This window comes from Mya arenaria, chromosome 12 (assembly GCF_026914265.1).
Source record: "Mya arenaria isolate MELC-2E11 chromosome 12, ASM2691426v1".
Taxonomy (NCBI): Eukaryota; Metazoa; Mollusca; class Bivalvia; order Myida; family Myidae; genus Mya; species Mya arenaria.
The window spans coordinates 52,953,965-52,980,413 of record NC_069133.1 but is presented as its reverse complement, the minus strand read 5'-3'; the positions used below and the strand labels follow the sequence as shown (position 1 = coordinate 52,980,413).

General features: G+C 37.9%; 2 protein-coding genes across 2 annotated transcripts; both read left to right on the top strand.

The window, feature by feature from the left end:
* Positions 1–4,551: 4,551 nt before the first annotated feature.
* LOC128210781 (uncharacterized) lies at positions 4,552–14,804 on the top strand. The gene is made up of 4 exons (XM_052915131.1): positions 4,552–5,917; positions 8,441–8,637; positions 11,031–11,156; positions 13,407–14,804. The coding sequence occupies exons 1-4, from the start codon at positions 4,552–4,554 to the stop codon at positions 14,499–14,501; spliced, it is 2,784 nt and encodes a 927-aa protein (XP_052771091.1). The 3' UTR covers positions 14,502–14,804.
* A 4,819-nt stretch (positions 14,805–19,623) lies between these two features.
* Positions 19,624–26,441, top strand: LOC128210780 (keratin, type I cytoskeletal 9-like). Its single transcript, XM_052915130.1, has 5 exons — positions 19,624–19,629; positions 25,385–25,448; positions 25,575–25,808; positions 26,198–26,266; positions 26,437–26,441. Exons 1-5 carry the CDS (start codon positions 19,624–19,626, stop codon positions 26,439–26,441), a joined length of 378 nt encoding a protein of 125 aa, XP_052771090.1.
* Positions 26,442–26,449: the final 8 nt, after the last annotated feature.

Sequence of the window (26,449 nt, the reverse complement as noted above, 5' to 3'; positions counted from 1 at the left end):
CGGACTTTGCTAATTTGCATATTACCAACCAAGTAAACTTACGTACTATGAACGTACTTTATTACATTATGCTCGTCAAAGCTAATAGCGAATTTGAAAGTATCTATTTTCGAATTACCGGCGATATTATACTAAATAGCATTAACCATGGTGCGTCATTACCATGGTGCGTCAACCCCTCGTCATTACAAGAACTCTATTTTTTAACCAGGACTTGACATCAAAAAGCCATAAATACACCCACCGGATATAATCTGAGATTGAACAAACACAAATATTTAGACACTATGCGTTGACGTTCATAACATTGATTTGAGCCATACATTAGAACGTCATTGTCTGTTGGTATTTCGTTGAAGGTTTTAGACCCACAATAGTTAAACTTTTTTCTGCATAGGTAAGCACATTTTAAATTAATATCATTTGAAAACATTTCTTGGCCATCGAAATGAAGAGCGAACGCTAAATACTGCAAGATCACAATATAAAAAATGTTAATAAACATGTGTCAAAAATATAATTCAAATAATTTTAACTTGCAAATATATATAAGGGAAGAGTTCTTTTTCAAAACATTGGTTTCATATTTTATTATATACCCATCTTATCATATATCCATTCGCAATGCATATTGCATAATACGGTGGTCCGTATTCCACTGTGATGACGTCACATCATGAACGTATCTTTGCGCGATGTCAAAATGACGCCATAAACAAAAAAAGTGCGTCTTTTAAATGATTTGTTTTATAAATACATGTGTATTTTAACGTTTTAAGTGATTTAATAAGTTTATAGTAAAAGGGTTATCAGTATTGCGTTTGTCATTCGTATTCGACTTTCGTTGATTTTTTTTGCAGGTTTTGATTTAAACTAACTCGGCTTGCGCCTATCTGCAAAAATCCACTTGAATCAAATACTACCTTCCGTATCAAAACGCATTACTAATAACCATATCATACATCACCACAACCTGGTTCGGGAAGAAACGATTCGTTGGTAAGCAGGTGAGGTACAGAACGACAGAATAGTGTACCTAAAATGTATGGCACTGTAGTTGAAGTCAACTACTTTTCATATTCGGAATCAGCAAACCGAATCCTTTCAAACAATTCCAATGATATAGGAGTTCACAAGGCATCAGCATTCAACATTTTGGTTAATGCAATACTCTGAGATAACTATCTGATTTGTCGGTCGAGTACCTTAAATCAAATATTTTCGCTTTTTTTCGTTTTAGAAATTTGCAAATGCTTGAGCATTGAAATGCAATTGGCTAATGCAATATGATTTCGACGTGGCTTTTTTGTAGCAGACGGTTTTTGCAAAGAAGTACATCAACAAATACAAAACATGCTGAAACGTTGAGCTTATGGGAATGAAAATGAGCGCTGGGGGAGATACAGGTGCGTCTAACATGAGCGATGGAAGTGATCTGGGTGCGTCTAACATGAGCGATGGAAGTGATCTGGGTGCGTCTAACATGAGCGATGGAAGTGATCTGGGTGCGTCTAACATGAGCGATGGAAGTGATCTGGGTGCGTCTAACATGAGCGATGGAAATGATCTGGGTGCGTCTAACATGAGCGATGGAAGTGATCTGGGTGCGTCTAACATGAGCGATGGAAGTGATCTGGGTGCGTCTAACATGAGCGATGGAAGTGATCTGGGTGCGTCTAACATGAGCGATGGTAGGAACTCAAAGCTAAGCCAATTCCTAGGCCAATAATCCGAAATTGTAATATGATATGCTACGGTGGCGCTGAAGTGCATCCGCAACACTTAATTTATATTGTGGCCATAACTTAGTAAATCGTGGCCACAACTTAGTAAATGGTGCCCACAACTTCGTAAATCGTGCCCACAACTTAGTAAATTGTGGCCACAACTTAGTAACTTGAGGCGAAAACTTAATTTAGTGATTAAATCGTGGTCACAACTTAGTAACTTGTGGCCACGACTTAATTACTTGTGACCACAGTTTATTCAATCAACACACTCGTTTCAATTTTCCCGCTTTATTGTTATTGTTAGAACCCCTGGTACTTAAACGCCATTTGTACCCAGTAAAAGGGAACATTATGAACGAAGACAGGGTTAGTCTTATATCAGAATACTTTAAGGAAGGCCTTTCTTATTCTCATATTGTAACCGTTTTGAGAAAAAGTCATGAGATTCAAATTAGTTTAAGTCATTTGCACAGAGTACTGAGATCGTTGACGTTAAGACAAAGAGTGACGCTCATTCTGTTAGAGACTTTGTTTTCAACGCGATCGGGCATTCTGGACGGTATCATGGTCACAGAGTTATTCCACAACGATGCTTGGCGAATAGATTGGGCATTAAGTTTGAGTTTATCATCTATGTCCAAAACCATGACTTTCCATCCTCTTTTTTCTTCCCATTGCTTCAATCAGGACTAAATAAAGCCGGTATATGCAGGCGAAATATCTGGGGTATCAATAGCACCGGTAAAAGCCTTAAAGAGTCAAAGCTGACACACATGTTTTGATTGGCTAAACTAAGTTGTGGCCACAAGTTATTAAGTTTTGGCCTCAAGCTACTAACTTGTGGCCACAATTTACTGAGTTGTGGCCTCAGGTAACTAAGTTATGGCCACAATTTACTAAGTTGTGGCCTCAAGTAACTAAGTTAAAAATTGTGGCCACAATTTACTAAGTATTATACAAATATTTTTGGGCCCATTCTTCAACCGATAAGTGCCTGTTATTGCTTAAGAAAAGGTTATGTAAATCGTTGAATTTTAAATGCAATATCCTAGTTTCATAAACCTAAATGTTCTGGGATATATGAACATCGCTTTCAAAGTTTATTAATTGAAACCAGTTATTTGCTGTGTTCTTAAAATCGTGAATTTTTATATGCACATGCCTAGACGATAATCATTTCTACTCAACCTTCAGTCGGTATATTATGAAGATCAACCAATGACATGAAGGGTTGGCGCATTAAATCTAAGTATGATTCCTGGTGTTGGTGTTTGTAGTTTATACTCTGGGTCCCGGCGTGAGCACATTGAAGGTTCCCAGAGTGACAGTTCAACCACCGCACACCTATCCTGGGCAGAACCAGTACTAGGTGCCTTCACCTCTGCAAGGAACTGTCAACTTCTGTACGTGCCAGGGACAGTGGTACAGTGCGAATGGTCGTAGAAAGGATTTCATAACCAATCACAACAGAAGTAACCTGGTCCACCCGGGAATCGAACCCGGGTTGTCCGATTCAGAGTCCAACGCTCTACCGATTGAGCTAACCGGGCGGACGTATGCTTCCTGATATTCAGTACAGGCTATTTGACCTCCCACATAGGTGATATAGTCTGGTTTGCAGGAGTGTCTTCCTACCTGGGATCGATTTTTATAAAACAATCATAGCCCTACTTCCCATTATTTCCAAATGCAAACATTGTTTAGATACGTCGTCAATTGATACCCGCTGGGCAATATATGGGTCCACTGTGGGATATACATCATCAGGTATTGTTTAGGTTAAGTTGGTCTACATTTCAAGATATGCATGAAAAGACTTCAAAGACGGTGTCGAACAATCATATGGTTTGAAATATAAAGGCTTTAATCATCGCATTAGAACTTATTAATCGAATTGCATTTGATCATTTTCATTCTCCTTTCACTATAAGAAACATTTTAGCTGTTATGGCCAAATCTTGTTCGTCGTTCGCCTTCAGCTATTTGACGTCAACGGTTGCTTTAATCCACGATTTTTTTGAAATTCAAACAATTTTTTTACAGTCTTGCAAACTCATTTCAATGCTTTTTGGGTACGACCTTGACCGTAAACTTTGTTACATGCTTTCTTATCTTTAAAACAACAATAAAACAGAACAAGTGGAATTTCAAACTAAAGGTGTGTGAGTGGGGGGGGGGGGACGAAGGTCTTCTTGTTTATTGCTATAATTTTATTAAAAAAAACAAACAACACAAGCCTTGTTTTTACAGAACAAAAGAAGCTGCTTAAGAAATTTAAGAATCATCACAACTTTAAACTTTAGCGTAGGAGAACGAATATTTTGTTTGTAACCACTGAGCAATATGTATCTTTTCCATATACCATAGTGTCAATGGAATTTAGTTAACGATCGAAATGATCTGTCATTTATTTTATTAACTAAGGAAAGAAAGACTCTCTCTCTCTCTCTCTCTCTCTCTCTCTCTCTCTCTCTCTCTCTCTCTCTCTCTCTCTCTCTCTCTCTCTCTCTCTCTCTCTCTCTCTCTCTCTCTCTCTTTCTATAGCAAATTTACGCTGCGCTTGGGCAATGAACGGGGATTGCCTAGATCAATGATTGCAATTATTGGAACCATTTATCGGGGAAGTCAAACGGACTGAAGAATTACATACCCGTATACGGCGCTATTCAAGCTCCAGAATGTCATCAGCCGTCAGTTAAATCTGACGTTGTCATCGGAAATGGGGGTTTAGATAAAAATCCAGCATAAAGTTTATGAGGAATCAGTTTTAGAATTACAAATATTGTTGGATTTGATATAGTTATTTTTTAACATTTTCAGAATGGCAACTAACAAAGATTTTGATTCCTACGCATCGAGTTTATTTGGTGGAGAATTTGGGAAGAAGGGGAAATCTGTATTTGGTAAAGACAGAAGTAGTGATGAGAAAACATATCACCCGCCACCTGTTGATGTTGTTGTACTTGATAAGAATGATAACGTGCTTAGTGACACCAAAAAAACGGGCAACAAAGTTGGAACGGAACCGCTGTTATTCAAAAGAGTGGAAAAAACATCGAGAGAGCGCGGTGAAAGAGATGGAAAGGACAAGAAAAATGAAAAGGGTAAACCAGAAAAACGGGATAACATAGCAGATAGAAAGACAGAAAAAGATAATAAAAAAGCAGTAGAAGGACACGGAAAGGACAAATCGTCCAGCAGAGATAACGATGATAGGGCAGAAAATATGTTCGCATCAAGAACGAAGTCAAAAGATAAAGACAGAGCTAAAGAGAAGGGAGGTGATAAAGACAAGCGTAAGGATAGAGACAATGACAAAAAGGAGTCAAAGAAAGATAAACATGAAAAGTCAAGTTTAGAAAAAACAGACAATAAAAAAGAACGTAAAAGAAAGAGAAATAAACAAGCTAGCGTTCCGCTTACAGAGGAGAGTTTTAATGAATTGTTTACATCCGGAAACAAAAAGGAAAAAGGGAAAGATTCGAAAGACAAAATTTCTGATAAGTCTAAAACTGATGACAAAAAGAAAGCCAAACACAGGGACAAACACCATGCAACTGAAAAAGGTTCCAGAATGCATGAAGTAATAGTAATCGAGAGCGAAGATCGGGAAAAGCTTGAGAAAAAACATAAATCGCACAGACATAGTAAAGATCAGACAGATACGGACTTAAACGTAATTTGTCTCACATCTATTGGATCAAATGAGGAACACAATTTACATGGTAAAAAAGAAAACCATTCACATAAGGATATAAAAACTGCTAAAACAAGAACTGAGCAAATCAAGAAACGAGAATACAAAAGACCAGAGAGAAACGATTCTGGAATAAGCCTGGGGATGGAGAGTTTGGTTAGTGAACCATCAGAGCCGGTGGACTTCGACATTTTCTGGTCCAACGGTCGGCGTTTGGCCAGCCGCCATGGCATCCATGAAGACCATGAGGACTCAGATAGCGAGCTGGACCTGGCATATTTCTGTGTGGACCATATGAAGATGTGCAAATCGCGGGCGGATATGCGCCGTCACCGGAGGTGTAAACTGGACGTGGCTACGCCTACCACGGACGAAAATTTGCTGCCCAATGGGGCCAGGGACAGCAAGGTTGGACTGGTAAATGCGCCTTTGCGGACGGTTGGTGTGAAACCGGCAACTATGGACAGCCGGGCTTCATTTAGTCCTGGAGGTAATACGTTTGAAAATGTCGCGTTTGTAAGTAGGTAGATAATGCATTAAGAGGTATGAAGCTGATATTTCAAAACCAACAGTTCATATGTTAGTTCATGTCATTTCCAGATTTATTGCAAGAGCTTATGGTAGATCGGTATTGCATTTGTACTGCACTTTGAAATGAAACACCGCGGCTGAATTACCGACGGCATTGGATAACCTCATGAAAACTAAATGGTAGATTGCAGACAATTGAAATGCCTGCATTACAGTTAAAATTTAATGTTGGAGTGTTTTAAACCGCAACCAAAACAAACGGGATCCCTGTTCACGCAGAGACACGGGACAGGGTCCGGGATGTTTATTTTAATTTGCTCTTCCCACGACCAACACGAACAAATCGGCCCGACTCATATATTCTATTGCTCAATGTTTAATGATATTTGCGTCGGACCCAGTCAAAATCTGTCTTCCTGGGCCGTTGATAGGGAAACTTTTTTAAGTTCGAGTTCGTTATTCGATGTATTAAAACCAATTAAAAAAATCCCTATTAAAAAGAGAGATTCAGATTATATTTCCACATACACATGTACACAAACATAATGTGATACATGTTCGTTCATTTTATTCATTGGTTGAAAAATACTTTGATCATATATAACTAAAATCCATAAAATTATTTGATCAAGTAATAAGTACGAACCAGAATTTTGTACTTTGATAGTGTGTAAATGGAATGAAGGATGGCACTTTACAATGACATACCTCAAACAATTATCATACTTTTTTGAAGCTTAGGGTACTATATGTATATATATATATATATATATATATATATATATATATATATATAAAATCGTCCAAGTAAACTGTTTATTTCAATATAGGAGAAAAAATAATAAAATACACCCACAATGATTTATGTGTCCGGTAGCGCCTATATATAAAAACGAAGTCATTCATAACTTGTTACTTGTCATTTTACGACTCGGTATACATGTATATGTACAGTTGTATATATATTTTTTACTGGGACTCGCTCACATATTTCTCATGGTGTCATTCTATTTTGAACAAAAAAATATCTTTTATCTTGCAAATTCTACACTTTACAACGCGTTTACAACGCGTTTCGGCAACGTGAACTATGTTCTGTCACAATTTCAAATAATCATAAACAATTGCCCTCTAACGTATATTTAAACTTCCGATAACAACGTATTCCGTTGCGTCAGACACACTTTTTTTTATCTATACTTATATTTACTCGTTCTCGAATTACCATTCCAGTACGCATAACAAATTTATATATCGAACCCCTGTCACATTAGAGCCGCGTTCTAACGGTGTCCAAGAAAAATCCAGAACGCCGATCTGCGGGCAGTGAAATCACAAGCATCGCTGCGGCGACGCAGAGGCATCGCTAGCGGACGCGGTGGGATCGCATAGAACGCTGAGCGACGGCGCGCACTTTGAGCATGTCCTATAGCACAAAGGCCTTCGCTCGGCGTTCTTGGGCGCAGAAGAATCTCCGTAGCAGCGCAGTTATGTCCCCTACAACACCACAGGATCGCCGTGGGCGCACAGAGGTCGCAGTGCGAACGCAATGGTTATCGGCGGCGCTTGCACGGTAATCGCGAAGCGTTCTCTGAGTAGACCTTACAAGGAGTTTTATTTTTCTTACTGCGCTTTTACAACGATTGTACCCTGCCGCCACAGCGATCATTGCGCTTCTAACACGCTTAACCGCGTCAATCGGTGTTTGTATGCCAATGAACCCACCCTACAAAAGAGTATACAGGAATGTAAAAAATATGCAAATAAACATTCAGTTCACCATTACTGATGTGCAACATGGTGGATGACTTGCTTCTGTCTGCGTTGGGCATTTATCTTTCCCTGCCTTCTTCATCTTTTCACCTCTTTTGACGGGCATAGTCTCAAATGTTCGAGAGCAAATAAAAGAATGAACAACTGATGGAGATATCGTATGTTTAGGTAGTGCCAAACATTACTCCGTCAGCGCAGCGTAAAAGTTCAGTGCACATGCAGTTCGCGCGGCGTTACAACTCGAAGCACACAGTGGAAGCGCTGTAAGAGCGCCATGAGAGCGCAGACAATCGCTAAATAGAACTCCATAGGAACGCGGTAGAACGCATGGAGCTCCAAAGAAACGCCCAGGTCGCCGTTAGAACGCCGCGACATCGCCAACTTCATGAAAATATTATGTTTTCCCTGCGATCTCACGGCGATCTGGGAAATTTAACAACGCCGTGCCAGCGCCGTGGCAACGCGGCTATTTCTGACAGGGGTTTTAGGTAGACTGCGCGCATCCATCACCGATTACCGATATTACACAAAGTGTATTAAATGTACAATATTTCAATACGTGGTAAAATACAAATATGGCCGCGTTCTTATAATAGTTTGTAACTAATACTAGTATTATTTCAATGCTTCCTGAAATATAAGACCACTTTCGTTATCTAAACATGAATATTTAAACTAACAACTAATCATTCCACTTGTTGTTTTCCAGCCCCCTGTAAGCACTCGTCGCTGGCTCGGTTTACGATGCACACGATGTATCGAGATATGCTCGTTCGACTGTACGACTACTCGGGGATCGTGCTGGAGGACCGCGAGGACATGCGCGCGCACTTGCAGCAACGGAAGGAGCTCCTAGAAGAGGCACTCATGGCGCAGGTGGAGGATGTCATTACGGAAATACTCGCCGTAAGTTATTTGGAAAACAATCAATGAATTGTTCAATGGGGCAGCTACTAAATATCAGCAATGACGCGTTCGTTATTTTAAGAACAGAACAGAATATACAGTTAATTAGACTGTTATACTGATGTACATAGTCTTAATACATACAGTACTAAAGGCAGGCAACAAAAAATAAATAAACTAAATATCAGTTAGTTTTGTTAATATTATGATTACTTCTTAACATTGGCAGTGAAGGATAGTATCATACCAACTTTTAGTTGTGTTATTTTTGATTGAATTGCGTATAGCAAATGCATATTTCATTATTTACAATCATTCATGATTTCGTTCTTATCACATGGTGTCAGTAATGTATGTAACTTCAAGACAGATGGGTTAACAATCGTTTATACACATATATTTTTACGTTGTTAAAGGAAAAATCGTTACCCATATATATAACGGAATTCATCTTTAATGTCTCTTTCATTACAACATTGACAATACCGTTCGTAACGTGGTATATTATTACATGCATATAGCCCTGTTTGAATTCTTAAGGTATGAACAGAAACTCAAAGTTTAACAAAGTTCCTTGGTACAAAATCTAACTATTTTTTATAATCAAAATAAGTTTTAAAAATTCTATACATATCTAACATAGAACTGATACTAAGTCTTCCGAACCATTCTTGTTTGAAAGTATCTATTATTCCGCACTTAAAATCGCTTATAAATGCATTAAAATGAACAGCATCGCAATATCAGAAACATATGCAAACCCATAATCCTTTACCATTTATTAACAATAGATACCCTGGCCAGTTTATATAGCCCTTATTACAAAAAATGAGCGTCTTGTTATAAACATGGCACATAATAAGATTCAGTATTTTATATAATTTACATATGATATCTATTGATACATAACGGATATCTTCCTAGCTCATTCTACCGTAAAACAAGCGTTCGCAAACATTTTAATGAATGCGTTTTAATTCTTTATACTTGGTATGACCCTATACTTTACATGCATAATTTAGTATCGAATCAACAACAAAATGTCATTTGCTTTACATTTATAAAATAGGGTATTCATAACATTGAGGGCTTTTTCAACTTCATGCTTTATGAAGTAGTCAGTTATTCAACTAAATCGGAGTGGGTTAGAAATTGAAAGACAACGTCGCAATATTATTTTTGTTTATACAAATTTATTTAGCTATATAGCTCGTAAATAAGAATGGCTATTCATTGATATAAATAACATTTATGTCGATTTTCCTGGGTGGAAATCAATATTGGTGTTTGTGTTATTGTTTGAAAGACCACGAGAGCGTGCTCCTGGTAAGACTCGAACCCAAAACCTCTTTTCGAAGAGAGGCGTTCACCTATTCTGTAACACTATTTGGATGAAATCCGTGCGTCTTCATTAATTCAATCAAAATTATTCTGCTTATTTCAAACTTTCTAGGATTTTTCACCTTATAAAGTAGGGGCCGCCTAAGGCTACTGCCAAAAATAGACACAATTTCGAATTTTCTTTCATGAAACTAGGATTTATTTATCATTCTGTAGAATACCTAAATTTAAGATACGTTAAGAACAAAGAAGAAAAGCAACAATAATAAAAATGCGCCTTTTTTACTCGGTATGTACATTCCTTATCAATCATTTTCATCAGATTTATATTTTACACTTAAGATCAAAGTGACACTCTTATTCAAAATCAATACATATAATATACATGTATATAACAAACACAAATTTTGAGTAATTAAGCTTAAACTACTTACTAGATAATGCATTTATGGAAAACAATAATTACTGCTAACACGATTGTAACCGTGTATTTAATAGCTGAAAATGCACAAAATTTAAATGATTGGTGATTTACTATTGTCTCATAAGGTATAAATACCGTGTTTTCTGTACCTTTCTTCGAATTAAACTCGGTATCCTTCATAAGAACCATTGTTTTCGACATGTATTCATTCTTTTATATATATATTTAAAGAATTGCATTACGTGTGGTTAATCTTATTTGAGTTAGAGTGCATCTTTAAATATTATGCGATATGTTTACACAAGAAAGCCACTAGCGGATTTAGAGGGGGGCGCATCCGGCGCGCGCCCCCTCTAAAATCGTCAAAGTTTACTTTTTATGTCAATTTAGGAGATAAAAAATAATAAAATACGCCCATAATGCATCATTTCCAACTACAAATTGTTAATTTTTCTTGATTGCTTAACCCCCAATCCATATGAAAACAGTTTATGCCATACACTTTCGGTTCAGAGGGAGGGGTGCATGTCAAAAGGTTGCGCCCCTAAGCTACGCCCCCTCTAACGTTGATTCCTGGATCCGCCCCTGAAAGCTATTTTTACATCTAATACGTACTCTTCCTCTGTAGATGAAATCACTGTTCAAGTGTCGTCTGGAAGATTACCACGAGGCGAACATGCGCCACGTAGCGGCCCAGACAGCCAGCCTTCACAAGCTCCGGATTGAGGCCCGTGAAACACTCGAGGCATTGCAGGTAAATGTAAAGCTAGGTACACGTGCTTTGCTTTGCATTCGGAACTCCTGGGCCATTTGCTACGGAAACAACCTCTGATGTATGCCGGTACATCAGTAGAAGTAGTTCGTAAAATCTGAAATATATTATTATGAAGTGTTTTGGCTTCAAATTGTAGATCTAAGTTTAAATTGATTGCCAGTGAACTGTAATATTGCAAAAATAATAAAGATTCCCAAGAGATACGTCATTAAGTTTACCTGTTAAATTGAAATTACTACGCGATCAACTTGCAGCGTAGTTAAAGTGTACCGATTTCTGACATTGTTAACCGTCAAAGTACACCCGAGGTGAATTTCGGTAAAAATGGCCGAGCAGCTCCGAATGCAAACATTGTTGTCCATATTTATAAAGCCGTTGTTTGGCGTGTAACTTTCATCAACTCATGATATAAAGTTCGATCGGTATAAAAACTTTGGCCGATTCATGTCGCATTGTCTACAAGTGCACACCATGGGGTAGTCGTAAACATTTTAGTGAATGCGTTTTCAAAGAAAAGACTAATGAGATAGGCTTCGGAGCACTTACTCTTGAGAAAGGCTAAGTTCATTAATGGTTCATCATATAGAACTTGACATAATTTAACATAAACACTTCTGAATGTTGGGGAAAAAACAGTTAAATGGGTAGAACGGAAGTTGATTCTGTAAAACACAAAGACGACAAGGCAGTCAGGGCCATAATGGATAGAAATGCGTCAACACTGTTTATGTTAACTATCAATGGGTGACGTAATCATTCTTCAAATCGTTTAAATTATAATTTTGTCGGCAGTGTTTGCACATCAACCTGTTATTCATTCTATATAATATTAATACGATATACACAAAATAAAACTGTCAAAGCGGAGAAAGTCCCTTTCAGAGCGCAATATGACCATCCACATTAAAGCTACACTCTCACAGATTGAACGTTTGGACACCTTTTTTACATTTTTTATCTTGGAACGAGCCATTTTTTGCGAAAATGCATGGAAACCAATGATACAAGACAACTGACAAAAACCAGATCGTAGGATTTCATATTTATGATAAAAAAACGATGGTTTGTGCATTTTTCTTAAACCGTTAGTTACGCTTTTAGTCGTAAGTCATTGATTTTCGAACGTAAATCTGAAAAACTGCGGTTTGATCTTTTGTCAGTAGTCTTATATCATTAGTTTTCAGATATATACCCATATAACATCTAACTCTAATATGTTCTTAATTCTATACAGATGATTGTGTATGATATTGAAATAACAATATAACAATTATTTCGAATGCCCATAAGTGTTCACGCTTCTCAGAATCGACATTCCATTAACCAATAAACTAAGTACATATCAATAGTTGGCATTCCATGATCATTTATAAGTACATGTAGGTGATATTTAAATGTGTATTAAATATTAACCAAAGTACTCGTCAGCCTGGGCATTTTCATTGGGTAAACTATTCATAGGTGGCCACTTATGGCCCACTAGAGGAATAATGTCCGTTACAGTATACCGGTTTTCAAGGAAATCCAGCCAAGCAGCATATTTTATTATTCGAAAGACCATACAATAAGCGTATGTAATCTATTAATGCCAGAATGGGTTTTTTAATCAATAGAATAGTGCCGGTCAATGTTATGTTTATTTCGTACTATACCATGATTATTTTTTTTTGTTTAAATATATATATATATATATATAATATATATTTTTTAATGATTAAGTAAAATAATTGTTTTTGGAGGTCAGATATTAGATACTATATGTCATTCCGGTAACTCAGTCAGAGATTAGATATTATACTGGTATTCCAGAAGCTCAGTCAGAGTTTAGATATCATTCTGGTATTCTAGTAACATTGTCAGATGTAGTCAGATATCATACTGGTATTCTAGTAACATTGTCAGATGTAGTCAGATATCATACTGGTATTCTAGTAACATTGTCAGATGTAGTCAGATATCATACTAATATTCTAGTAACATTGTCGGATGTAGTCAGATATCATACTGGTATTCTAGTAACATTGTCAGATGTAGTCAGATGTCATACTGGTATTCTAGTATCATTTTCAGATGTAGTCAGATATCATACTGGTATTCTAGTAACATTGTCAGATGTAGTCAGATATCATACTGGTATTCCACTTGGCCAGTCAGATATAAGGATACTTGTATTCTATATTGATCTTCATACATTGTTCTCTCTAATAACTTAACGGTTTCTTATTTCAGACAACGGATGAAAACCACGAGTTTGGGAAATATAAGCAATTAATCGGCGACTCTACAAGGAAAATGCTTGTACTACAAGAAATATTAAAACAAACATATGACTCCTCAAGAACTTATAACTATATACTTAACCCGACCGCGGAACTTCAGGAAATTTATGATCTTGAAGATTTCGCCACGGTTGAACCTATCATCTGTCCTCCTGGTCTTCCGCCTTTCCTGTCAGTTCCGCGGCCAAGGGTGCACGGGGAGGCGCCAGGGGAGGAAGTGGGCTCCTCCTTAAGACATATTGAGTTTTTTCCATTTGTTCAGGACGTAGATACGCAGCGCGTTGCCAAGAGCTGCTTCACGGGCTGTGCGTATGTGCACGCCGATAAACTGATGCTCGCGGACTGGACTAACGGTGTAGTTAACATTATCAACACGTTTGGAGTAGTGTCTGACAGTCTGACCTTGGAGCATCCGCCCTGGGGTGCCGTACGCGTGCAGGAGGACCGGGCGGCCGTCACTGCCCCCAAAGCCCACAAAATCTTTTTCATAGAAGCGGAGCCGAACCTCCACATTACCGGTTCAATCAATACCAAGTGTGAGTGTTTTGGTATTTGCAAACTTAATAACAATTACGCCTGCACGTGTGACCCGTGGAGTAAGTCTCCCTCAGTTCGCGTATTTAACGAGGACGGACACCTACTACTTAAAACTCAATTTGACTCGATGGGACAGCCGTTCTTCAAATGCCCGTTGCATATTTGTGCGGACTTTTTCAATACCTCAATGTACGTAAGCGATGCGTCTGCGGACTGCGTCTTCGCAATAACGATTGACGGTGATTTCCTGTTCTGTTACCAAGACCGCGACCTCGAATATCCGACCGGATTGGCGACGGACCGAAACAACCGGCTATACGTGTGCGGTCGTAACTCCCGGAATATCCAAATGATCTCCAACACAGGAGAGCTCCAGGAAACGCTCTGGGATTCCGAGGGCCTCCGGAGCCCAAGCGCCATGAGCTTCCATCCCCATGGCGACCACGCGGCCGTCACAGACCTGGATGGAAATACCGCCATGGGATACTGGAAAGTTTCTATCGTTTGATAGATCTAGATTTTTGAATCCAAAAAACTGTGATGAAAACAATATTCTTTTACACTATTATTGTGCAGTGTTGATTGTTATTCATTTATTGTGTATAATTCATAACATACCATGTTGACCAACTGTTTTACGGGGCTCCTTTTCTCTCATAAATAAAGTCAAAATTTGTTCTATTTCATTATGAAAAGCTCTTACCAACCAACGCTCGTTTATTCTCGGTCGTAAGATATATTTTAAAACAAATAATAAGACTATGATCATTTGAATTTACAAGTTGGACACAATTGTTGATTTATACAGATACAGAATTTTTAAAACGGTTCTGAAGGTATAAATAGAATGCGTAATAGGCATAATTATAGTGATCTACGTTGGCATGTTATTATTAATGATTTGTGAATGCTCATTAATATTTCAATACATATTCTGTTATAAAAAACAAAACAATTCAAAATAGGAATGAGTTAAATTAATTGATCGTTAATCATTTTAATGGTATCCTTTATATTTTTTTTTTAAAAAATGACTTCAACAAAAATCATCACCCACAGCATCGATTATCTGTCTCAGATCAGTTATTTCCGTAATCAAATAAAGTGAAATTAATTCCTAATGCATTTCCCGAATGAAAAGTGAATGTTTTAATTGATTTTTTTTAGTAAAACAATATTTAGTTATGATGTGTCATTTATTAATTGATGCAGTTTAATGTTTTAAACAGTACTCAGAAATTGTAAAATATGAGGCAAGCTGTTTGACTTTGACTTGATTTGACTTGGAAGTCGAAATAAAATTATTTCAGTTTGTGTTTCGAATAGTTTTGGCACCCCCTTTGAGTAGAAAATTATAATTATACATATAATTTATATAATGTGTTCAACTTATGATCTTTAACAATTCAAACGACTCAAATAACCATAACAAATTCCAGGTAGTTTTAATGTCAATAATGGTCGAACATCACAGAATACGGCAAAATGCACCGCCTTAGACTTAAATTAGCAAATAAATGTCTTGTAGGAGAACCGGTGGTGGTGTTAGTGGTTTATACTCCGGGTCCTAACGTGAGCACATTGAAGGGTCTCAGAGTGGGGGGTGTAGGAGAACCGGGGTGGTGTTAGTGGTTTATACTCCGGGTCCTAACGTGAGCACATTGAAGGGTCCTAGAGTGGTGATGTAGGAGAACCGGTGGTGGTGTTAGTGGTTTATACTCCGGGTCCTAACGTGAGCACATTGAAGTGTCCCAGAGTTGGGGGTGTAGGAGAACCGGTGGTGGTGTTAGTGGTTTATACTCCGGGTCCTAACGTGATCACATTGAAGGGTCCTAGAGTGGGGATGTAGGAGAACCGGTGGTGGTGTTAGTGGTTTATACCCCGGGTCCTAACGTGAGCACATTGAAGTGTCCCAGAGTGGGGGGTGTAGGAGAACCGGTGGTGGTGTTAGTGGTTTATACTCCGGGTCCTAACGTGAGCACATTGAAGGGTCCCAGAGTGGGGGGTGGTGTAGGGGAACCGGTGGTGGTGTTAGTGGTTTATACTCCGGGTCCTAACGTGAGCACATTGAAGGGTCCCAGAGTGGGGGGGTGTAGGGGAACCGGTGGTGGTGTTAGTGGTTTATACTCCGGGTCCTAACGTGAGCACATTGAAGGGTCCCAGAGTGGGGGGTGTAGGAGAACCGGTGGTGGTGTTAGTGGTTTATACTCCGGGTCCTAACGTGATCACATTGAAGGGTCCTAGAGTGGAGATGTAGGAGAACCGGTGGTGGTGTTAGTGGTTTATACCCCGGGCCCTAACGTGAGCACATTGAAGTGTCCCAGAGTGGGGGGTGTAGGAGAACCGGTGGTGGTGTTAGTGGTTTATACTCCGGGTCCTAACGTGAGCACATTGAAGTGTCCCAGAGTGGGGGGGTGTAGGAGAACCGGTGGTGGTGTTAGTGGTTTATACTCTGGGTCCTAAAGTGAGCACATTGAAGGGTCCTAGAGTAGGGGGTCTAGGAGAACCGGGGTGGTGTTAGTGGTTTATACTCCGGGTCTTAACGTGAGCACATTGAAGGGTCCTAGAGAAGGGGGTGTAGGAGAATCGGGGTGGTGTTAGTGGTTTATACTCCGGGTCCTTACGTGAGCACATTGAAGGGTCCCAGAGTGGGGGGTGTTGGGGAACCGGTGGTGGTGTTAGTGGTTTATACTCCGGGTCCTAACGTGAGCACATTGAAGGGTCCTAGAGTAGGGGGTGTAGGAGAACCGGGGTGGTGCGAGTGGTTTATACTCCGGGTCCTAACGTGAGCACATTGAAGGGTCCCAGAGTGGGGGGTGTAGGAGAACCGGTGGTGGTGTTAGTGGTTTATACTCCGGGTCCTAACGTGAGGATATTGAAGGGTCCCAGAGTGGGGGGTGTAGGGGAACCGGGGTGGTGTGAGTGGTTTATACTTATAGACATTGTAGGATACAAAGCGTTTCACATGTCTGATTTTAAAGATGTCAATTAAACGGCGTTGTGATTTCTGTACGCATTGTGTATACAAAGCGTCTGACATGTTTGATTTTAGGGATGTCAATTTAACGGCTTTGTAAATACTGTACAAATTGTGTATACAAAGCATCTGACATGTTTGATTTTAGGGATGTCAATTTTACGGCTTTGTGAATACTGTACAAATTGTGTTTACAAAGCGTCTGATATGTCTGATATTATGGCTGTGATTTTAATTCCCAGTTTAGAATTAAACAAACGGCACAATAGGCGTTTTGCTGAGTAATGTAGAGCTATTTGAAAGAGTCAGGCGTTCCATTTAAAAAGAGACCCTCACGTATGGGTATCCATCTATTATTTAATAATCTTCCCATATCTCTGAGTCATAAATTGTGTTTAGTGTCTGCATCGGTGCACTTATATGCTTGACTACATGGAAATGTGGGTAATATGACGACGTTTGAAAAAAATACACTTTATTTTTCAAGTTTATGTTCATGAAGATATAATCCTGTTATGTACTTTGAACATGATAACAATCCATATAAAATGGTCTCTTTTGGGTTTTTTATTTAAATTGGTTGGCATTAGAATAATAATAGCCTAATTATAATCAAGTTTTTCATTGTTTTCGTATTGAATTAGGCCAATAGTTGAAGGAAATCGATGCTTTACTTTTTCGTCGCCGTTCAGAACCTTTAGAAAGGCATTTATAAATTTGCATATGGAGTAAACTATGTCAACTAATGCAATTCCGGGAGACGTTTATGACATTAACATTTCTCAGCGATTCTATTGATTATAAAGAAAAATGTAACACACGTTTAAAAATAGGTTTAAAAATAAGCATTAAGTCAAATCGGCCAAAGAAAGATTTTATTAAAATAGTTGATATTATTTCGAGTTTAGTCAAAGAGGTATTATTGCGCACAAGACTTAAACTGAGAGGTTTCACAAATAAATCACCCATAATACCAGTCTTTATTGAGATAAAAAATGTTGGAATTTGGAAAACAGGGATCTGTTAAATGTAAAACTGGGGATACTAATGTACGTGAAGTTAGCGGCCTAGCGGCGTGAAGTTAGCGGCCTAGCGGCCTAGCGGCGTGAAGTTAACGGCCTAGCGGCCTGGCGGCCTAGCGGCGTGAAGTTGGCGGCCTAGCGGCCTAGCGGCCTGGCGGCCTAATTTTTTTCTCAATTTCCAAGCAATTGTTGATGCGTTTCTTTTAAACAATGATAAATCAAAGTTTTTTTATTCATACAGTTACATAGCAACCTTAAATTGTTCTATTAAGAACATTTTCTATACGTTTTAATTTAAAACAATTATAATTAACTGTTTTATGCACATGTTATCACTCTGAAGCGTTTTTAACTTTTTTCAAAAAAGTCGAGCAAACACTTCAGCGGCCTAGCGGCGTGAAATTAGCGGCCTAGCGGCCTAAAATTGAATCCTATTTCAAAGCATGTATACTTGCATTTTCTCCTAAAACAATGTTTTTATGCACACATTAACACATTGAAGTGATTATCAACATTTTTTTTTCAAAAACGTCGATAAAGCAGTCAGCTAATTCAAAGCATTAAACATGCCTATTCTTCTAAAACAATGATATATTTACTGTTTTTATGCACAAAATATCACTTTGAAGCATTTTTCAACTTTTTTTTCAAAAAAGTAAATCGAGCACATCAGAGGCCTAGCGGCCTAGCGGTGTGAAGTAAGCGGCCTGGCGGCCTAGCGGCCTAGCGGCCTAAAATGGTTTCCTATTTGAAAGCATGTATACATGCATTTTCTTCTAAAACAATGATATATTAACTGTTTTATGCACAGACTATCACTCTGAGGCGATTATCAAAAACAAATTTAAAAACGTCGATAAAGCAGTCAGCTAATTCAAAGCATTAAACATGCATGTTCTTCTAAACAATGGTATATTTATTGTTTTATGCACAAATTATCACTCTGAAGCGTTTTTCATTTTTTCCCCAAAAAGTCGATCGACCACTTCTGCGGCCTAGCGGCGTGAGGTCAGCGGCCTGGCGGCCTAACGGCCTAATATGGTTTCCTATTTCAAAGCATGTATACATGTAAGTGCTTGCTCGATTTTTTTTTTGAAAATAGTTGAAAAACACTTCAGAGTGTTAATTTGTGCATAACACAGTTAATTTAAAATTGTTTTAGAATAAAAGGTAATGAAAAATGTTCTGAATAGAAAACAATTTAAGGCCGCTATGTAACTATATGAATAAAAAACTTTGATTTATCATGGTTTTTACAAAAAAACGCATTAACAATTGCTTGGAAATAGAAAAAAATAATTAGGCCGCCAGGCCGCTAGGCCGCCAACTTCACGCCGCTATGCCGCTAGGCCGCCAGACCGCTAACTTCACGCAGCTAGGCCGCTAACTTCAAGCCGCTAGGCCGCTAGGCCGCTAACTTCACGTACATGGGATACTAATGGCTGACATTGACCGAAGAAATGCAAACATGCAATGAGCATTTTTATCAAAATGGCAAAATTGTTATTTTGTTTTAACAGGTCAGAAAGTTGCGTTTGATTTAATCGTTTCATTTGAATAAAAACATAAACAATTCTTCTCGAAACCAGTCTTGTATTAGTGCCGATAAATATTGCAAAGGTCTTGTAGAAATGTCGGTATGGGTACTTAAACGCCTTGTCGGACCCAGATCTGCCCATTTCTGTGAATATATTTTTAAAATCTGCCCTTTTTGAGGGAAAATATATGAGAAAGGCGCAGTATTGCCTTTTTCGCCGATTTTCGCACACGGGAAGTAGCAAGGAAAACGTAAAAATTGTTCGTCTCCAAATCGTATAGCAACCAAATGAATACCGCGCAGGCCCGTGCGGTGCCTTGCGATGCTGTCTTCGTCCTATTCATATTGCTGTTCAGAATCTTAATCATAAGGCAAATTTTATCAGTGTTACACGCTAAGTCTTAGTCAAAAGTATATCTAATTGCATGGCATGCGTCTATTTCATAAGGTGTTTCAGGTTAACAGGCACGAATGATCTCTTCAATGTCAAGGTCAAGGACAAAATACAAACACATACGCAAAAATGGGGATACATTGTCTATTTTTTTTGTCTTTTTAAAGTTCACTTGGACATGTTTTTTTACATGATTGATGAACTGCTTATCATAAATTTATATCTTTCAATTCTATTTCACCGAAATCAATGTGATTTTTGTACCATTGTAGAGTGTTTTCTTTGTTTTCGTCTTTAATTTTACTCTGTAACCTAATCGGTAACCAGTAGGCGGATCCTAACCATGCAATAACTAGATTCTAGCAATTCACTTAAACACATGACAAGTATTGAACATATTCCTTGACAACAGTTACGTCGCCCATTACCCTTGTCTACTTTTCGAGATTGCCCGTCTCTATAGTACCTTTTGAAAATACTGTAGTTTTTCTACATTTGATTTAATTGTACTCGTGTGTATATATAAAGCAGTTGAACATTGAAAGGTTGTTGGAATTTTGTTCATTAAAAATGCAGATTTAGAACAAAGCAAACAGTTCTGATTCCATGGGCCAATATCGTATCATAAATGTGTTTTACCCGTTATGTGCTTTGCTTGGGTTTGTTTGGCTCTAAATGTCGTCTTATGTGTAGCGTTTAATGGTTTCCAAAATGAGATCTCATGAGCACTGTGAAGGCTTACTTAGAGCTTAACATGGGTTGGTTTTATCTAAATGGGCTTAATTGTTTCCAAAATGTGGTCTTAGGGGCACTGTGAACGCTTACAGTGAGCTGCACATGGGTTTGTTTGTATATAAATGGGTTTAATGGTGTTTTTATGTAAATGGGCTTGATGGTTTCCAAAATGTGGTCTTATGGGCACTCTGAATGCTTACCAAGAGATGCGCATGAGTTTTGTTTTTATGTAAATGGGCTTGATGGTTTCCAAAATGTGGTCTTATGGGCACTGTGTATGCTTACTTTGAGCTGCGCATGGGTTTGTTTGGATCTAGGTGGGTTTTATGGTTTCCAAAATGGTGGTTTATTTGACACTAAGTAAGCTTACTAAGAGCTGCAAATTTGTTTGTAGGAATCTAAATGGGCTATTGTAGTCACAATTGAGTTAATGTAGAATTGAACCGACTTAATTATAGCCCTATTAAACTTAAACCTATTGATATACTTGACATGTACACTGGTACTGGCACTGACCCTGTATTGGCTTGTATGGAACCATGGAACCTTTATAGGTTAGTTTACACATGGTCTGGAATATAGCAAATATACGGAAAACGTTACCGTCTTGGTACTTGATTGACTTCATGCGGTCTAAATTTGGCACACATCCGAATGGAAAAGGTTTATTGGACACAGTGGACTTGAGACGAGCCAGAGTGTGATGTTGGTCAGGAAGATTGGGTTTGGTTAATGCCAAATTGCTGTTGAATGACCTCTGGCTTGGATTTCGTAGGGCTTCATAAGAAGAAAAGCAAACAGGAAAAACATGTCATACTTTGACCTTGAAATCCAAATATTCACTTTAAGTTATTGTTTTTTTTTATTGAAAATAGCTATATTCGAACATAGTTTTTTTGCTGAAGTGCCAAATTATGACGGCCATGTTTGATATTTCCTATTTGCAAGAGCCGCCAAGTGGCCAAACTCACTTTTGTTAATCCATAGACTTAAACCTACAATATGATATAAAGGTACTTTGTATAGCAGAGTGGTGTGGTATTTTTTCTTATTTTCTATATTTTCAGCCATGGAACCCAGACTAATGGTTGCCCTGAAACTGGATATGAAGAATACGAACTGAAATTTATGTGGGTATCAGCAAGTAAGGAAGCTTGGTTTATATCATTTACCGCCTGGCTATACAACACGGCTGGGAATCGTACTCATTGTGAAGTGTACCCTTCCATTCGAAGAACTGTTTTGGACCTTCCGGTTGACCAATGTTAATATGCGACTAAAAACTCGATTGGAAAATGGCTGTTGAAACGCAAACGTAACGCTAGGTCATCAATTTGGTCAAAATGTTAACATTTCTCTACCGGAACCCCGCTTTCATGACTTTTGTTGAAATACATGATGCCCGAGCATGTCTGGGGACCGGGTTTCGTCAAAAAGTATGTCTTGGCTGGGAGTAAGATTTGTTATTGGCCGCAGGTCTTCGGTGCGATCCAGTGGATAAAACATACTCAGAAAACGGCCAGTGCCTAAACAAATCTATATATATATATACATGTATGTACTGAATGTTCTGGAGCTTCTGTCTGTATACATGCGGTTAAAAGTCAAGAGTCTTTGAAAATAGACCTCTCGCAGTATATCCATGTACATATATACAGTTGAAAGTCAAGAGCCTTTGAAAATGGACCTGTCGCAGTATAACCATGTATATATATACAGTTGAAAGTCAAGAGCCTTTGAAAATAGACCTGTCGCAGTATATCCATGTACATATATACAGTTGAAAGTCAAGAGCCTTTGAAAATGGACCTGTCGCAGTATAACCATGTATATATATACAGTTGAAAGTCAAGAGCCTTTGAAAATATACCTGTCGCAGTATAACCATGTACATATATACAGTTGAAAGTCAAGAGCCTTTGAAAATAGACCTGTCGCAGTATAACCATGTACATATATACAGTTGAAAGTCAAGAGCCTTTGAAAATAGACCTGTCGCAGTATAACCATGTACATATATACAGTTGAAAGTCAAGAGCCTTTGAAAATAGACCTGTCGCAGTATAACCATGTACATATATACAGTTGAAAGTCAAGAGCCTTTGAAAATAGACCTGTCGCAGTATAACCATGTGCATATATACAGTTAAAAGTCAAGAGCCTTTGAAAATAGACCTGTCGCAGTATAACCATGTGCATTTATACGGTTGACGTCCAAGATCGTTTGAAAATCGACTTCTAACAATACATGCATACCCACGTACCATGAATTCAATAGAACAGTCAGCATAATACATTTAAAAAATTAGGAGATATTATACTGGAAAATATTTTTCACTTTGGCACCTGGACGCTTCCATTCCATAAGAAAGTGACATATCATTATGAGAGAAAACAGTTTCGGAAACTTGGGATGAAAGGGTTGTTAATTTAACAGACCTAATACAAAAATATTAACAAACAAACCAACATTGATTTTTGCTTTTGTATCAAGAAGTACCAATTAATTTATAAAAAAAAGGTTAGCATGAAAAAAGGCACTGAGTGGCGAATACAAACATCGGCATACTAGGCCCTCAATATAGTTTCAATGCACGCATGCAGACGAATTTCCTATGTCTGTTAATAGGTCAGCGAACCCCGCTGTGATATTTTATTCAAATTAGCTCAATTACCCGTGTGCGGTTTTCCTTTTCAACACTCAAGCATACAATGTATTCAATTGCTTTGCAAATTAATTAAACATTGAAATGAATCTTCAATAGAGATAAAATGGATTAGAATAATATTTGCTATGTAATCATATAACAATGAGGCCGTAATTTCAGTCATGATTCTCACCACGGTCAGACAAGAGATTTACTGATTAATACTAACTAACGTCTAGTTTTACTAATTATCAATAATAGTGTAGATGATTTAGGTAGGCACGAATTCTTGACAACCTAATATTGAGTATTATAAAGCACACCATTAACAGATCAGACATGTTTTGAAATGCTTGTTATTTGCCTTTCTTTACAATGGCATCGTCGGAGTATAGTAGTGTCTACGTATATGTTAAAGTTGAATTTTGGCGATCTACAGACGATTTAGCGCATACCTTGGTCACCATTCTCATTCAACAGAGGCTGGATCGTGATAAATCTACTATTACACCTCTAAGTGTAATAGTTTATACAAGGAAATAAAACACAGTAATTGTATTTCCTCATGAAAAACATCGTAATTACCATTAATCATGACCCAAACAGTAATTAACATTTAGTCAATGAATCCGTTAGTGGTATACTACATGAACGGCTTTGTAAATGGTCATGTAAAATAATTTCTTTCATAATTACAAGTTAATAGTGTAAGTTCGATTAACATTACATAGTATGCAGGCTTTATAAATGATGGAAACAATGTTTTTTATTGACCATTAAGCGACCGACCTTTCGCGACCCCTTTGTGTTTCGATGGAAACGGAAAGAAAGATGTTTTTTTTTAAGTTGACAAGTGTCACAAATCGAAAATATATGTTCGAACAACTGATTAAAATATTACCATTTGTTTGAAAAGTATATAAATTGAGCCAGAAAATATACTTCAGTACATATTCGGACCGTCTGCGTCACCACCAGCAGTTTTGAACATCGGCATTGTTTTCTTTATTCCTATTGTTTTCTGTGTCTCTTACTGTATTACAAGAAATAAAGGTAAGTTTTTAAATTGTTTTCTTTTTAAAGTGACACTCATATTCAAAATCAATACATACACATTAATACATACACATTAAACGATACATCATTAAACGTACGTTTAACTACTCACTGAATAATGCATTTACGAAAAATATTAATTACTAACACCAAGGTTGTAACCGTGTATTTAAAAAACGCAAAAATATTAAATGATTGGTGAGTGCTAAAATATTTACTGTGATCTACTATCGTCTCTTAAAGTAGAAATACCGTGTCGTCCGCACATTTCTTTCAAAACATACACAGTATCCTTCATAAAAACCATTGTTTTCGACATTTATTCATCATTTGGTATATTAAAACAATTCAATTAATTTTGGTAAATCAATTTTGGAGTAAAAGTGTATCTTTAATTATACGATAACTTGTGCAGACTGCTAATCATACTTTGTTTAATATTAATAACATAAACTAGCGGAACAATATATGTGTGCGTAATGAAATGATCTTGTTTTATTGATCACTTTAACGCAACATTGTTTCAGTTATGAGTGTGTGTGTAGGGGGGTGGGGTGGGTGTGTGTGTGTGGGGGGGGGTAGTAAGATCCGCTAGGTTTCTTCCGCTGCACTCTCACAGATTGAACGTTTTCAGAACCTTTTTTTGTTTCGTCCTGGAACGAGCCATTTTTTGCGGTAATGCATGGAAACTAGTTATACAAGACTGCTAACAAAAAAATAGATCACAGATTCTATATTTAAGCTCAAAAATTTAATTTTCGAACGAAAATATAAGAATCTGTGATCTGATCTTTTGTCAGCAATCTTCTATCATTTGTTTGCAGGTATTTACGCAAAATCTTGCTCTTTCCAAGACAAAAAATAAAAAAAGTTGTAAAAACGGTATATCTGTGAGAGTGCAGCTTTAATCTACAAGTGTATTTAGTACACGCATGTCTCTTACATCTCAATTTGTAATGAGGAGAATCCGTGCATGAGTTGAAGACAATTATGTGTTTAATGTGTCCATGTGTATGTTACAGGTTGCTCTCGAGATGAAGGTCGCATTATTACTGTTGTTTGTGACTCTGGCAGCAGCGTTCAATGGTATGGACAACACTTCCATACATTATATATTTCACTTAGAATACATATATGCTCTCTATATCAACAGCAATACTACTACTACTACCGCTGCTACTTCTAATACTAATAATCATAATATGCTTTCAGATCGGGCGCGCTGGGGTGGTGGGTTTTATGGCCCTGGAGGGGCACGTGGCGGTATGATTGGCGGGTTTGGCCCGAGGGGCTACGGACGGGCAGGGTATATACAGGGACCGTACGGGGGAACCATAGCCGGGGGACAGTACGAGATAAACGGTCCAAGGGGCGGGGTGCGTTATGGGCGCGGTGTGTACGCGGGCGGCCCTCACTTTGGGGGTGGTGGCGGAGGGTTTATTGGAGGTCAGTTTTTGTTCTATGTTCCATTTACTTAAGTGGGAATTAGGAGTTTGAATACGTTGAAATAGAAACATTAATGAATTGTAAACATAGGTTCGCCACAAGCGCCCCTGCTCAAATCCTGAGCACAATCATGAGCAAGATAAAGATACCGAAGAAAATTCATATAAAAAAAGTAAATAAATATTAAAGTGACATGACTACGGATCCAGTTTGCGGTGTTATTGTTCTGGCTTTTTAAAACATTTGCCCAGTGATAGCTTGTAATAAGCACTATTCAAATCTGCAATTTGTTCAGATTAGACCTGGTATCGCTACAAGAGTTTTAAAAGCATAAATTATTCAAACTTCCTCTTAGTAGGGATTAATTATGTCTGTGTTTTCACCAACAGGCAACTTCAATGATTTCAATGGCGGCTTTGGTAATGGGGGAGGCTACGACGGTGGCTACGGAAAGAGAGGTGGGCATTTGATGGGAAATACACAAGTAGTAACATTTTATGGACTGATTCTAAGATTTAAAAAAATATTTTATTTCAATTTAGTAACTTTCCAAAAATGATTTAACTGCATAACGTTTTTTTTTTCTTTCTTTTGGTCATTTAAACTCAATTAAAACGCTTCAACCCAGTGTAACAAACTCA

Excerpts from the sequence above, each read along its gene's own strand:
- LOC128210781 (XM_052915131.1), top strand. The coding sequence starts at position 4,552 with ATGGCAACTAACAAAGATTTTGATTCCTACGCATCGAGTTTATTTGGT. Across the intron at positions 5,918-8,440 it reads GGCTTCATTTAGTCCTGGAG|CCCCCTGTAAGCACTCGTCG; the intron begins GTAATACGTTTG and ends GTTGTTTTCCAG. Across the intron at positions 8,638-11,030 it reads TCATTACGGAAATACTCGCC|ATGAAATCACTGTTCAAGTG; the intron begins GTAAGTTATTTG and ends CTTCCTCTGTAG.
- LOC128210780 (XM_052915130.1), top strand. Across the intron at positions 25,449-25,574 it reads TCTGGCAGCAGCGTTCAATG|ATCGGGCGCGCTGGGGTGGT; the intron begins GTATGGACAACA and ends ATATGCTTTCAG. Across the intron at positions 25,809-26,197 it reads TGGCGGAGGGTTTATTGGAG|GCAACTTCAATGATTTCAAT; the intron begins GTCAGTTTTTGT and ends TTTCACCAACAG.